The sequence below is a fragment of the Leucopleurus acutus genome, assembly GCF_964270905.1.
Source record: "Leucopleurus acutus genome assembly, chromosome: 14".
NCBI lineage: Eukaryota > Metazoa > Chordata > Mammalia > Artiodactyla > Delphinidae > Leucopleurus > Leucopleurus acutus.
The window spans coordinates 24,661,245-24,676,737 of record NC_139156.1 but is presented as its reverse complement, the minus strand read 5'-3'; the positions used below and the strand labels follow the sequence as shown (position 1 = coordinate 24,676,737).

Below are 15,493 nucleotides of genomic sequence, written 5' to 3'. Positions count from 1 at the left end.
TGGAAATCATACAAAGTATCTGCTCTGACCACAAGGGAATGAAACTAGAAATCAATAACAGAAAGAAAACTGGAATATTTACAAATATGTGGAAATTCAACACCACATTATTAAATAATCAGTGAAGTCAAAAGAGAAATAAGGGATATTAGAAAATATTTTAAAATGAATGTAAGTGAAAATGTAACATACCAGAACTTATACAAATCCTTCTCAAACACTTAACAAAAAATTGAAAAGGAGGGAATATTTCCAAACATTTTATGAGGTCAACATTACCCTGTTTGATTATCAAAGCCAAAGACACCACAAGAAGAGAAAATTACAGGTCAATATCCTTGATGAACATGGACAAAATCATAAACAAAATATTAGCAAACCAAAGTCAACAGTACATTAAAAGGATCACACACACACACACACACACACACACACACACACACACACACTCCTAGACATATGTTCAAACTGCTGAAAACCAAAGATAAAGAGAAAAATCTCAAAGGCAGACACATTATTTTAAGAGGAACAAAGATTAAAAAAATATAGTAGGCATCTTGTCAGAAGTTCCGTAAGCCAGAAGAAGATGAACACCTTTAAAGTGAAAAGAATGAGAGGGAGAAAGAAAGAACCGGTCAATCCAGGGAACCCAGCAAAATATCTTTCAATAATAGAGGTGAATCAATTTCAGACAAGGAAAAACAGAGAGAATTTATTACCGACAGACTTGCACTTCAGTTGTTAAAAGAAGTTTTTTAAGTAGACGGTATATAATACAAGACAGAAACTTCAATCTATACAAAGAAAGATCTCTTGAAATAGTGAAATTGGAGGGGAATAGAAAATGCTTTTTTCTTATTTTCATCACTCTGAAAGATAACTATCTATAGCAACAATAATAACAATATATTGTGGGTTAAGAGCATTTATAAAAGTAATATGTATAGCAACATTAGCACATAATTCCCAAACAGCACAAAATCCTCAAATATTTGGAAATTAAATAACACACTTCTAAATAACCCATAGTAACTTCTAATAGGAAGTTACAAGGGAAATTAGATAATATTTTAAATGGAAAGAAAATAAAAATACAAAATTTCAAAATTTGCAGAATGCAGCTAAAATAGTGCTTAGAAGGCAATTTATAACATTAAATGTTTATATCAGAAAACAAGCAAGGTCTGAAATCAATTCTCTAAGCTTATCAAACTTATCATCAGGTGAGGAGATTGACTCTAACAAAATAATAGTATGTATATTAGGATGAACATTTAACTCCGTGGTCCTGAACTTCTTTTACCTTAGAATTACCTGGCAAGCTTTAAAAAAATGTCCATGCTTAGGGGTGGGGTCTGGACACATTTGTAAACTTGTTCAGGTGATTCTAACGTAGAGTGAGAGTTAGCAACCACTGGTTCAACTGAATGAGAATGATTTACCATAGAAATGGGAGAATATGAAAAATATTTGGTACAGCAGGTGATATGTTGGTTTTTTCTCCTTAAAGCATGAGAATTACCCGAATCACAGAATTCAAGTCTTCAACTATGTTCTTGTTGATGAGGATTGCATCAGAATAATCCAGCAGTAACTGGAAATTCTCCAGTTCTACTTGCCCTTGTTTAAGGAGGATTTGGATTGTCAAATTCAACTGGAATTTCACTTTGTCTTCCTGTAATCTAAATTGAAAAAGACTTTAAAGTAAGTAGTTGTAATACATTTATATTCCAAATTTCATCTATCATCTGATATATAAATTTGATAAAATATATCTGATATAAAAATTGAATATAAAATTCAAAATTAATTTTCCTTAAGTTGAAGGAAAACATGCTGGAGATTAATGTGGAAAATATTTTCCCAATGACAAGCTTTCCTAGAGGTCTCTATGGTACCTCTTCTTACTGATGTGGAATTACACTTGGGCTGCTCAAAGAATGGTATGGACAGAAACACATTCATAAGGTTTTACTTCATGATTAAGAAAAGATTAATATGGTTTTGAATGTAAGTGGAAAAAAGAGAGATGCTACCAAATAACAAATCTGTTAAAGTTCTGACTTTGTGTATTGATCTCTGATATTATATTAACAATGTTTAATCTGCATACTACTTATCAAATCTATTTTTAGGTAATTCATATTCCTACTTATCACCTAGATCTGAAAATGATGTTTAATGATGAATTTGGGAACATCAGAGAAGTATTTATCCATGTGGCTGTAAATATGGCCAAAAGTGAAGCAAGGACTTAAAACAGTATCCCAATTACTCTGGAAAATACAACAAGCTCCCTTGAAGAAAAAATATTAGCTGCTTAGGCATCTACATGGAAATTTCTTGGATATCTACTTAATTTTCCACACAGTTTGCTTGTGTGGCTTGAGCTTAAAAGTACTTACCAGCAGAAACGTGTTCTTTCTGTGGAACACGTGTGGAAGGAGATTAAAATAAAAGATTTTCCCCAAGTTTGCCTATTTGATTAAGTCACAGGAATGTGAGGTATAGTATAGGGAATATAGTCAATAAAATTGTCACAACTTTGGGCTTCCCTGGTAGTGCAGTGGTTGAGAGTCCGCCTGCTGATGCAGGGGACAAGGGCTCGTGCCCTGGTCTAGGAGGATCCCACATGCCGCGGAGCAGCTAGGCCCGTGAGCCATGGCCGCTGGGCCTGCGCATCTGGGGCTTGTGCTCTGCAACAGGAGAGGCCACAATGGTGAGAGGCCCGCGTACCGCAAAAAAAAAAAAAAAAAATTGTCATAACTTTGTGTGATGATAGATGGTAACGACTTATCATGGAGATCGTTGAGTAATGTATAGGAATATCAAATCACTATGTTGCGCATCTGAAACTAATTTTGTAAGTCAATTATGCTTCAAATTTTAAAAAAGGGAAAAACAGAAATTGAAGAGTAAAAAAAAACTTGACGATTTGCAGTAAGAGCAGTGGAGCATGTAGGCAAATTTCATTCTGAAATAAGGTCTTATGTAACAAAATGCACTTTCTCAAGGAGAAGTTATAAAGCCATGAATATAGGTAAGCCAGTGCCAGCTGAAAACCAGTGAGTCAGCATTCTCTCCCCATGATAACACAACCTAATTTAGCCCTAGATTTTGAATAAATGAACATGAATGAAAGGTTCAAATTACAGGGTGAGCTCACGGAGTACTTTTTCAATTTCATGTTGCACCTTCTCATCATCCTCAGTTCTCCTCTGGAGGAAAGCCACCATTTCTATTAAGCCAGCTGCTTTCTGCTTTACCTGAAGAAACCAAACCACCAACATCTCAGAACATACGGAGCTTTAGAAATAAAAGCAAACTAATTTTAAAGAACTTTAAAAAATATACATCTTTTAACTTTGTTACAAAACCTTAACAAGTCCAACTTTCTAAGAAATAAACCAAAATTTAAATCCTGCCATTATGTAATATAAGAAACCCAAAACTTACATGGTACATCCCATGAATAATTAGAAAAGTATCAAATTTGCTTCTCACTGAAAGACAATACGCAAGCAACTAGAATTTTTCTTATATCTTATCATCTTAGATAAAGTTTTACAATCATAGATACTTTAACAAAAATATGACAGCCTGACGCATGCGGCACCCAATTTAGGTAATCTGGTGGCAGGGCCAGGGGGCAAGGTGTGGTCAAGAAGCAGCAAGAGGAAGAAGTCTCTTCCTAATTAAACACACTCTCAAATTGCTACCCTTTGTTACATTAACAAAATATTCTCGCAAAACTATAAAGCTGATTCTGGTGAAATATAATTCTTCTATGCAAAAAGGGATGAGGACTACTCAGGACCAGAGCAGACAGGAGAAGTTGTATCTACAACAGTGTTGTCCAAGAGAAATGTCATGTGAGCCATCGATGCAAGCCACATATGTAATTTTAAATTTTGTAGGAGCCACATTATACAAGTGAAATGAAACAGGTGAAATTAATTTTATTATCTTATTTAATACAATATATCTAAAACATTATCATTTCAACCTGTAAAGAATATAAAAAATATTAAGACACTTTCCCTTCTTTTTTTCACGCTAAGTCTTCTAAATCTGTGTGTATTTTCCAGTTACAGTATGTCTCAATTAGGACTGTCCACATTTATTTCAAGTAAAAAATAACCCCGTGTGGCTAGTGGCCGTCAATTTGGGTCTACAAGTACTTAGCCTTCAATAGGACTGAGGTTAATATTTTATTTCTTTATCATTATTATTAATATTACTATTACCCTAGTGCGAAAACCTAAATAACTAGCCTTTCTAGAAGCACTGACCACCGTAAACTATATATTTGATACTAGTACACTAAATGAAATGAAATAAAATAATAAAATGTTATTATATACTTTCTGTTCATTTTCCACTTTCGCTCGTCTGGTCATGCAGAAATGTTCCCAGACGGAGGGGTCCAAGCCTTGTGGCATGTTATTAATACTGTCCAAGTCATCCATGGCTTTCATTAACTGGGCAAAGGCATCCTTATTCAATTTCCCAGATCCTGGTCGCTCTCCAAAAGGCACAAGACTGGTCGTATCTGAGTGCACTTTTTGTTTGTGAATCCTGGTATTACCAATAAAAGCCCATCAACCTTTCACATTCTCACATACAAAAAAAAAAAAAAAAAAATCACTGTTAAATTAACGTAACCCTTAGCAGAGGTGTGATACTGCAAGACAGTTTCCTGTGGCTAGTGGGTGGATTACCCCAAAGAGAAAAGCACCCACTTGGACCTTCTTCCATCCCCTCTGGATCCCCAGACATGACCTCGGCTGGACTATAGATGTCCCCAGTTTCTGTCAGCACTGGCAGTTTTACCTGCACTAGAAAATGTCTCCCTTCTGGGCATTTTAAGCAGGTAAGTAAATGCCTGAGGGAAGTGTGGATGTCCCCTGGTTCTGCCCCATACATCCTCTGCTGGTATCCTTGTTGCAGGTGAGTAGCCTGGAGAATGTTCAGCTATATGTGCAACTGGAGAAGTGCCTCTTTTTATCTACATTAATGGATTATTTTTGTTTCCCTGGCCTGCAGCTGGGAAGAGAAGGGTACAGAGATTTGTACCAGGCACTCACTCTCAAGGTGCTTTACAATACGCCGTGAAGTTACTATTGTTATCCTCTTTTTCTAGATGAAGGAAGCGAGGCTCTGAGAGAAGTGACTGGCCAAGGCCATAGGTCTGATAGATGTGGAGTTAGGATTTAAAGCTAATTCTGTTGGACAATAGAGTTTATGCTTTTTCCACTGCTGCCTCCCAGTATATGGGAGGTCTCACTTCTTTCTTCACAGGCTTATGTAACTCACTCCTTTAAAAATAGGGAAAAAAAGACATAAGGCTTACTCTAGACTGAATTCCTCAGGTTGCATGTAACCTGTCAAAGGTGAGAGAATGAGTTTGCATCTCAGACACAAATGAGCCTATATCTTTGTGACAAACTCCATGATTCCTACATTATGTCTGATTAAAAATTATGGAAATCTGAATTGATAAAAATTTGGAAATCTGTGAAATGTAGTTCTAATGCTACTCTCGGTATAAAAATCAGATATTTTAGAACTCTTCGGATAATGGTTATTTTCAATCATTTATACTGGCATTTTTCAAACTTTATCTTGAACACAAATCACATGAGATGCTCCGAGGAAAGGGTACTTGTGGTCGAATAAGTCTGGAAAACATTTCCTACTCTATTTCTAATACTTGGGGATGCAAAGGCTACAAAAAGTTCTGAAATGTTCTTCAGTAAAGAAAATCTTTTATCTTTTTCAGCCCAGTATTTCCTTAAACTTATTTTGTCCTGGAAGACTTTTATGTGTAATTCCAATTAATACTGCAAGGGACTCATACTTGCTGGAACACATCTTGGGAAAAACAGTTTATAAATCTGTCTGCCATTTGTGTCTTACAAGGAACTACTTTCATGTATAAAATAGAACCTATAATAGTACTATGATTACTTAGATACTTAACTATTTTTAAATAGTAAAAAAGAAATCCTTAGTCTTCATTGCCTACTGTAAGATATAAGAATGATCTTTAACAAACTGAGTTATGATCAAGACACTTGAACATTTTCACATAAAAGATGTTACACTGAATATTACAAACTAATCGGGAGGAAAAGCTGACATCTAATAATGCTTACAAATTTTTTTCTCAAAAACATGATAACAAAGAGGAAACAAACCTTGGTCGGCGTTTAAAAAGTTTGTAGAGTATATCCACCTGATGACTGGGAATTTCAGAAAATTCCTTTTTAAAGCTGCGATCTAGAACCTAAGGGAAAACATATCGTTGACAGGATTGTAACTTTGTTCAGAAGGCTTTTATTTGTTGACAATACTCTTTAAAATATAGGTTGTGTCACTTTGATTTTAAAAATCCATGAAAACTTGGTTTATAACCTTGTTAGAGGGTGACCACTCACTGTGCAAGGATTTAACAAAGATTTACTTTGAACAAGAAGCACCTCAGTAAATTTAAAACATTACTTCATATAAGAGGTCTTAGAAATCATTCAGAACTGAAGTTTCACAAAATGATATTTACCTGTAAAACATGCAAGTTACCTCTATTTTATTCCATTCCGTTCTATTCTATTCTTCGGTTTGCTTTTCTATCCTATTCTTTTCCATTATAAATCTGCTGATCATAGCCTAATAAATTGATTTCATAACCAACTAATGGGGCTTGCAACCTGAAGTTCAAAAACCTCCAAAGTCTAAATGTGCTCTCTCTTTTTTGTACAAGAGAAAGCTTGAACAAGAGAAGTTTACAAAAATTTATTTTACACAGTGATTTTTAGAAATACACAGTGGCATAGAATGAAGTACACCCGTAACTGTGATTACAGTAGGAGAAAAATCTATGAGGAAATTAAATTATATCCCTCTTAATCTTCCCCAAATCCAGGCAGCAACAACTCTATTGCATTAGCGAGTGGGTGAGACAACAGCTCTCACTTTGTCTTCCGCCAGTAAGTTGTCGTAGTGTTCCTTGTACATATCGTGGTCTTCTCTAGATTTCCGGATGGCCTCTGTAGTCTGGCTCTATAATAACATCGGGAATAGAAGATTGGAACTGGAGATCTTTCAGGATAAACAAAAATATTGGGGATACTGAAAAGAACAAGGAATTCCCTAGTACAAGATAAATGTGAAGTGAAGTATCGATTACAGATAACATTCACAGAAGAAAGCAAACTGACTGGAGACTGAAAGGACAAACATCCACTCACCTGTTTCAAAGGGTAGCCAGCTCTGTATGCGAGTGTGTAAGTGACTAGGGAGCACACTACACTCTTGGCAGGGCAGTATGGATGATGAAATTGCACAGGCTTGGGAGTTGCATGGACCTTGGTTCTGAGAGACTGAATATATAAATGGACAACAGCCAGACCGTATATAAAGATAGAGCCCTGACTCATAACCTACAACCAGCCAGGAAGGGAAACCACAGCCTCTGCAGCGATCGGCCCTAAACCGCCAGGACTTGGTCAATAACTTTCAGCTTTCCTAATTTTTGCCACCATTTTCAACTTAGGACCAACCAGAGAAAGCCAAAGCTCATTCCTAAACCAAGCACATAGGTTGCCAAGCTTCTAATTAACTTGCTCCAGGCTTCTCCATGCCAACAACTTCGAATCAGGGAATAGCTGAAGCCCTCTCTTCTGTTCATGATAAAGCTTTCTCATCCCCTGCCTGCCTTTGAGTGTTTGCCAAACACAAGTGATGGTGGCTGATTCCCTTACTATACCAAGCTCTGAATAAATAGTCTGCTTATTCTCATTTGGAGGGTCTTTATTTATATCTACAGTTCCAATTTCTGGTATGTCACACACTAGTGAGTGACTTAGCCTGTTACCAGTCTCTCTGAGATGGACTCCTCATCTACAAAAGAAATCCCGTACTCTGTAGGGTTGTTATGAGTAGGGTTGTATTTAGAAGGTGCTTTGCATATGCTCTTTAACAGACCCTTGGCAGCAATAACTACATATGTCATTTGATACTTTATATCATTCATAAATGTCATTTATTAATACTAATAAAAGCTGACATCTTTTGAAAATTATCATGTGACATGTATTTTGTATTCATTGTCTCTTTAATGAAACATATCTATTCATGCTCCTATTTGAGCTTTTCAAAATATGACAGCTTTTCATTCTATAAGCTAACCCATTACTTATATATTTAGTGAAACTTAGGGTGCCAAAAGGTCCAGGGAGAACAATATTCCCTAGAGAAGAGCTTGAAAATAGCTTTAAAGGTTATGTGTCTTGTCCAAGGTCCCATAGCTAGTCAGTGGTTAAAAGTGGGCCCCTTCAACCATGAAGCCACATGACCTCATTTTATAAACCATATGTCATATGAAAGTTACATAGTTCGTTTGACTAAATGATTGCAGATGCAGAATCACATAACTTTATGAACAGATTGGAGTGGGCACTTTCATCTGACCCTGGGGCAAAGTCCCAGACAGGGAGCCAAGGAAAGCACACAGTTGAGTAGGAATGTAGAAGGAAGGAAGGGGCTAGGCACGTGAGCTCTTGTTAAGAGGGATCCCCTTTGTCAGAAGATGCTTGTACTCAGGTATCAGACACTATACTTACTTTCTCCTCCTGCTTCCTTGCAAGGTAGTTGTTCAGGAAGGCTTCTCTGGAGCTTATTTCTTCATCCAACAGTAAGGAAAACACAAGGTTGTTTATTTTCAATTCCTCCTGCAGAAATATTTAAAAAGGGGGAAAATGATCAATATGCCTACCTTTGAAAGGATTTCCTATTGAGGGTCACAGACTTGGCACTCATCAAGCAAGTTTATGACATACAAGCAAGAGAAATTCTTTTTAAGAAAAAGGGAATATAAACTTGCAATAACTGCTCAGTTGTTTTTACCTTTTTCAATTTTCATTGTAAGATAAAACACATACATAGGAAAATACGTAAAACAAATGTACAGTTGAATGAGTTATTATAAAGGCAAAACACCCTTGTAATCACCACTCAATTAAGAACTGAACTTTACCGCTTTACCAGAGCCCTTTCCATGTGTCCCCATTCTAATCTCAACCCCGATAATAACCATTGTCCTGACTTTTATAGTAATCACCTCTTTATGTTTCTTTGCAGTATTATTACCCAAATATGTATCTCTAGGCACTATTGTATAACATGCTGGTGAAAAAACTGTCACATTTTAAAAGTCTCTTATAATCCACAGGTTCCCTTTCAGCCCTTTCTTTTCCTCACATTTATTTGCAATTATCTGTAGTTTCACCTAGTCTGGGTTTTGCTAACTGCACACTTATGGCAAGTTTTTCAGAGTCCTTTATCCCATGTATTTCCTGAAAATTGGCAGCTGAATCAGAGGACAGATCAGACTTATGTTTGATCCTTTTATGAAGATCATAAAGGATATTGTGCTTTTTGATCAGGAAACAGGTAGTATCAAGTTGTCTTTCTTTTTGAGATGTTAACAACTGTAGATCTCAATGCTCGGGTCCATTAATCCACTGGGAGCTGCAAAATGGTGATGTTATATTTCTATCATTCCTTTTTCACTTACTGATTGAAATCCTCTTATAAAGGGATGCTTCTCCCTATCTATTTGGTTACCTAGCAGTGTAGTTCATACAGGAAAACAGTAAATACTTGACACTTTCTCTTTATTAGTTTTTAGATAATAAATTTGTTGTTATCCTTTGATGGCATTTTTATTTTTAAAATATCACACATTCATTAATTTAACAAATTTGATAGGTTTCAGTTAATTGCAATTATTATTATCATTGAATCTTAAATTGTCCCATTTAGGGGAACTTTTAAAGTTGACTCCTGAGTCCTTTTGATGTTACTTAGTAGTCTTTGATAGTTTCCTCATTGTCTTGGATGAAAAGATGTTCTATCTTTTTAAAATAACAGCTTTACTAAGATGTATTTCACGATCCATACAATTCACTCCTTTAAAGTCTGTAATTCAATGGCTTTTAAAAATCAGATTCCCAGTTGTGCAACCATCACCACAATTTTAGAATATTTCATCACTTCTAAAAGAAATCCGTTAGCAGCCATTTCCCATTTCTCCCCACACCTCCCAGAGGCCTTCGCGCCTCCGCCCAAAGCAACCACTAACTTTAACGTTCTGTCTCTATGGATTTGCCTATTCTGGACATTTCATATATATGGAAACATTCACTATGTGGCCTAGAGTGTCTGGCTTCTTTCACTTAACATGTTTTCAAGGTTCATCCATGTTGTAGAATGTATTGTTACATTCTTTTTGTAGCTGAATAATATGCCATTATAGGGATAAACCACATTTTATTTATCCATTCATAGTTGTTGGACATTTGGATTATTTCTACTTTTTGGCCATTATGACTAATGCACTCTTAAGACTAATGCTGGAGCATTCATTCCCAATCTCCCCCCACCTAACTACCATATGCATACATCCCCTCCCTGCTGGGCCAGTGATTATGTTCTTCTATCTGTGGCCACGATAACTGAGGAACAGCCCCTCTCCCATGGCTACGGGTCTTGCTGGGTCCTGGTAATAGTGCCCTTCCCTTGCCTCTTTAACTCTAGGGATGACACTGGCTTCCCATCGTTTCTAGTCTCCGGCTGTTTCACCATTCTTTACTGTTTCTCTTAACCCTGCCCATACCTCAGTGAAGAGTCCCTGCATTACCTCTCTTAAATGTAACCCTTTCAGGGTACCATTCCTATTAGGACCCTGACAATACAGACATCCTCCTGGAGGTTCCTTAACCTCTCTCATCTTTTTTGGTTGACCCCTTTGCTTTGGTGAGATACATCTTCCATTAGCTTCCAGAGAATGGGTGCATATAAATTTTTGAGACCTTGCATTTCTCAAAATATTATTCTCCTTTCACATTCAGTTGATAGTTTGGTCAGGTATAGAATCTAATGTTAGGAATAATTTTCCCTCAGAATTTAAAGCCTTCATTTTTGGTCTTCTTGCTTCTAAGTTATTGTATGCTTCATTTATATTTTTACTGCTGAATCAAATTAAGTCAGATTTTTCATCTGATCTTTTAGGGCATGTATATTATTCATTCATTCAACATACAAGATGAGCCCAGCCCTTTGCTAGTTGCTGGAAATACAAAAATGAACAAGACAGACTCGGTCCCTACCATCACGGAGCTTATTATAGTCTTGGGAGCATTAAAAAGTGATTCACAATAAATTAAAATTCAGTTGTAATAAGTGATAGGAAGTAAAAGAACAGAGTATATAACAAGAAGATCTAACCTAGACTGGGACCTGACAGATGAGTAGATGTAGCCCAGGAAGCAGAGAAGTGGGCAGAGTCTTACTGCCGCGTTGGGAGGAAGATGTGAACAGGAGGCAGAGAACTCAGCATGGCAAGTGAGGGGGGCGCCAGAGATGAGGCTGGAGCAGGAGTCATGGCCATCGAGTGCAGGACCAGGGTGTTGGTCTTTGTCCTAAGAGCAATGACAGGCCCTGGAGGCTCCTTAAAAGAACAAGTCACATAAGTAAAGCTTTTATTTACCTGGCTGACAGCCATCTCCGCCCTCACTCTCCTTTCAAAGAGTCTTTTCAAATGTTCATCAAAATTCTGTGTGCTTTCTTGAATAGAGTTTTGAAGTTTCTTCATTTCTGTTTCTAATGACTGAAAGGAAATCAACAGCAAAGTTAACATTTAGGAACATCAAATGTTCCTAGGAAGTAGTTGTTTACATTTTGCTAAAACAAAGGGGCAGGTGGAGGGCAGGCCTCGTGAGGTACTCTGGGCTCCCCCTTTAACCAGAGATGTTTCTGCTGGGTCTGTTATATTGTGAATCTGAGATTTTTGCTTAAAAAAGATTACACTGGGAAAAAAAAGTTAAAATCACTGATCAGGGCTAATGATGCAAGCAGACAGAGGTCCAGTAAAACAAATTGCAGCAAAGTTTTCCAGAAAATTCTGACTCTCTAAACAGGACAGAAATTTCCAGGCACACAATCTGGCCCTAAGAAATCTTGGTTTGTTTTTTTAAGTTATGAATACAGTTGGTGGTTGAATGACGTGGGTTTGAAATGTGTGTGTCCATTTATACGCAGATTTTTTTTTCAACAAATATGTATCACAGTACTACACCATCCATGGATGGTTGAATCCACAGATGTGGAGGCCAACGGTAAAATTACACTCGGATTTTGGACTGTGAGGAGGGTCAGGGCCCCTAAGCCTGAGTCATTTAGGGGTGAACTGTATATATACATATTTACGTTATTTATACTCTCTCTCGTTTTCTGTATGTTTTCTCCGTCTAAATAGTTCTACATCAAAAGGAAAAAGTACCACCTCCTTCTTTAAAATTCCAACAAGACTTAGCACGAAGCACACAGTAGGTAAGTGGAAAGATATAAATTTACATTTTTAAAGAGAATGACATCTGCAGATCAATCCTAGACATACTGTTACAAACTATTTTTACCTTAGAAATTTTTGGTAACTTTTAAATTTTGATATAACTTCAAATTTACAGAAAAGATGCAAGAATAGGACAAAGAATTCTCATATGCTTTTAACCAAATTAATCAACGGTTAATATTCTACCCCATTTCTTTTATCGCTTGCTAAATCTCCCCCCCTTCCTCTCTCTCTCTCTCTCTCTCTCTCTCTCTCTCTCTCTCTCTCAACCATTTCAGAATAAGCTGCAGACACTTGAATGCAGGCTAGTTATTTTGGGGTCTGCCACTCAGGTTAGGTCTGTCTGGCGTTTCCTATGCTCAGACCAGCATGTACATTTCTAGCAGGAATGCTCCACAAATCATGTTGTATCCTTCCCAGTACACCACTTCAGGAGACACAATGCTGGTTCGTTTCACTTTGGCTGATGTTAACTGTGATCACTGGGTTAGGTAGCGTCTTCTAGTTTCTCTATTGTACCGTTCCCGCTTTTCCATTTGTAATTGATTTGTGGGAAAATACTTTGAGACTATGTAAAAAAATCTTGTTTCTCATCAAACTTTTAGCATCCATTGATAATTCTCACCTGAATCAATTATTACTATGATGGTAGAATGTTGTTATTATTTTAAATTTATTTAAAAAAACCAAGTTTTCTCTATGCTGGTTTAATAAAGGAAGAGACTAACCCTGCAAAGATTATGGAGAGAGAAGTTTAGCAAAATGTATAGAAATATATGATACAAGGAGAAACACCACCTAAATTAGGCTAATTAAGCAATGAGGAAATATTAAAAATAAAACAAATACAGCTCTGGGCCAATTTGCTTATAATAATTTATGACACTATCTCATAGGAATGGGAAAATCCTATGAATAGTGGCCTCCTAGTAGTTGTTTATCAAGTTCAGGTGTTTCTGGATAATGGAAGCATCATTATATGGCAAATGGCCAAAGACACAGCCTCCTGAGGCCAGATTGTCCAAGGGTCCCCTATGCACCCTTCTTTAAAACACTGAGCTTTCAGGCCTTTGAAGCTCTCTGGTCTGAAAGGAACTTTTTATGATATCAAAATGGCCTTTTGCTAAAACTGTTCTTCAGATGTCCCACACTCTTCTCATTGCAGGCCCTTCTCCAGGCTTTTCCATCTGCCTGCCGTCCCTTCCTCACTCTTCAACCTCTTCATTCTTTCTCATTCTTCTAATGTGAGAACAAATGCCACTTTCTCAAGGAAGCCTTTCTTGGGTCCTGTCTTGGGCACTATCTTGGGTCTTAGCAGCAAAGTCTGGCACAGGATTCCAGTGCACATGCTTTTGACACCTATACGGGGGTGAGGGAAACGGGTAGGAAGGGGCAGGAGCTGAGCTATCATGTGCTCTCAGGTGGCCCAGCCCTGGCCTGATTCTCAGGGGTATAAGGGTAATAGAGAGGCTCTGCTGACCTGTCCCAATTTGAGCCGAGAGGGCTGGACTTTCATACTCTCATCTCATCAGTCAATTGCTGGCCGTTCTGGGTGGGAGCAGTGGTATAACCTTGCAGTGTCTCTGGACAATAATGCCGCCTTGGTCAGCCAAGGACAAGACTCCAGTGGCCTTGGGTATAAGCCTTTAGCTGCAGCACTCACAGCAGCAAAGGGATGGGCAGGCCAGCCTGTAAAGGGGACCAGGTGAACACCCCGATCTAAGTCAGTGTCTCTGTGTTTACTGTTATAGATGGCATTTGAACTTGTCCTTCCTAATTTATCACACTGTAGTTAAATAATTATTTTGTGGATGTCCAGTTAATATATAACCCCCTTCACCACCAGACAGTGAACACTGAGGGTTGAGGGCTGTGTCTTTCTATTCACCACGTGTCCCTTGGATATAACATGGTGCACATAGTGGGAACTCAAGGAGTATTGGTTAAAAACACAAGTTTTCCCTCAAACATTCCTGGGGAAATCTAATTTTGTCTAAAAATGTCTGTATCAGATGCTGAGAAACGAGAAGCAGGGGAGGTGAGAGATGGGAGACCAAGTAGGAAGGATGAATATACAATGCAGAATCCATCACACCAAGATTTTCTCCCATTCCCGGGACTTCCCTGGTAGTCCAGTGGTTAAGAATCCACCTTCCAGTGCGGGGGACGCGGGTTTGATCCCTGGTCCAGGAATATCCCACATGCCATGGAGCAACTAAGCCCGGCCACCACAACTACTGAGCTCATGCGCCACAACTACTAAGCCCATGCGCCACAACTACTGAGCCCGCATGCTGCAACTACTGAAGTTTACGCGCCTAGAGCCCATGCTCCGCAACAAGAGAAGCCACTGCAACGAGAAGCCCGTGCGCACCGCAACGAAGAGTAGCCCCCGCTTGCTGCAACTAGAGAAAGCCCAGTCGGCACGCAGCAGTGAAGACCCAACGCAGCCAAAATATAAATTAAAAAAAAAATTTTTTACAAATGAGTAAAAAAATAATTCAGTGTCAGGGAAGTAGGTAGAGGTATAAAATGAGATAAGATTTGCATTAGTCAATAATTGTTGAAGCTGCATAAGGGCGTCATTATATATGTTTGACATTTTCCATAACACAGAAGTTTTTTTTAAAAAAGATTCTTTTAAAAGAGGGAAATTAGAGACAGTGAACATCAGTTTTTCAAGGAGACATTGAGCAGTGGATTGAGAAGAAAGTGGAGTCAAGGGAGTGTTTGTTTTTTCTTTTAACTTTTTATTTTGAAATAAATTCAGACTAACCCCAAAGTCACAAGAATAATAGAAAGAACTCCAGAATCCTGTTCAAGGGAGTCTTTTTTCCTTTTGTATAAGATGAGAGATGTATACAATGTGTCTATGGAAAAATCCAGTAGAGGGGGAAAACTGACGATGCAGGGAAAAGGGGCAAATTGCTGAGTAACAGCACTGAACAGGTAAGATGGGATGGGACCTAGTGCACGAGTGGAAGACCAGGCTTGGGCAGTTGCAAGGCCATTTCACCCATAAGGAACAGAAAGGCAGGGAGGATCTCTGGATTCAATGCAGGTGGGTGGTAGATGTGG

At 37.9% G+C, this 15,493-nt stretch overlaps 1 protein-coding gene across 1 annotated transcript in view; it reads right to left on the bottom strand.

The window, feature by feature from the left end:
* CFAP43 (cilia and flagella associated protein 43) overlaps nucleotides 1–15,493 on the bottom strand; it is a gene marked incomplete at both ends in the record, with an annotated part of 98,509 nt that overhangs the window by 6,778 nt on the left and 76,238 nt on the right. The window contains 7 exons of the mRNA XM_082855006.1: nucleotides 1,523–1,682; nucleotides 3,154–3,266; nucleotides 4,365–4,578; nucleotides 6,201–6,289; nucleotides 6,976–7,062; nucleotides 8,625–8,732; nucleotides 11,552–11,671. Coding sequence (XP_082711132.1) covers nucleotides 1,523–1,682; nucleotides 3,154–3,266; nucleotides 4,365–4,578; nucleotides 6,201–6,289; nucleotides 6,976–7,062; nucleotides 8,625–8,732; nucleotides 11,552–11,671 — 891 coding nt within the window. The remainder of the gene's footprint in view (nucleotides 1–1,522; nucleotides 1,683–3,153; nucleotides 3,267–4,364; nucleotides 4,579–6,200; nucleotides 6,290–6,975; nucleotides 7,063–8,624; nucleotides 8,733–11,551; nucleotides 11,672–15,493) is intronic.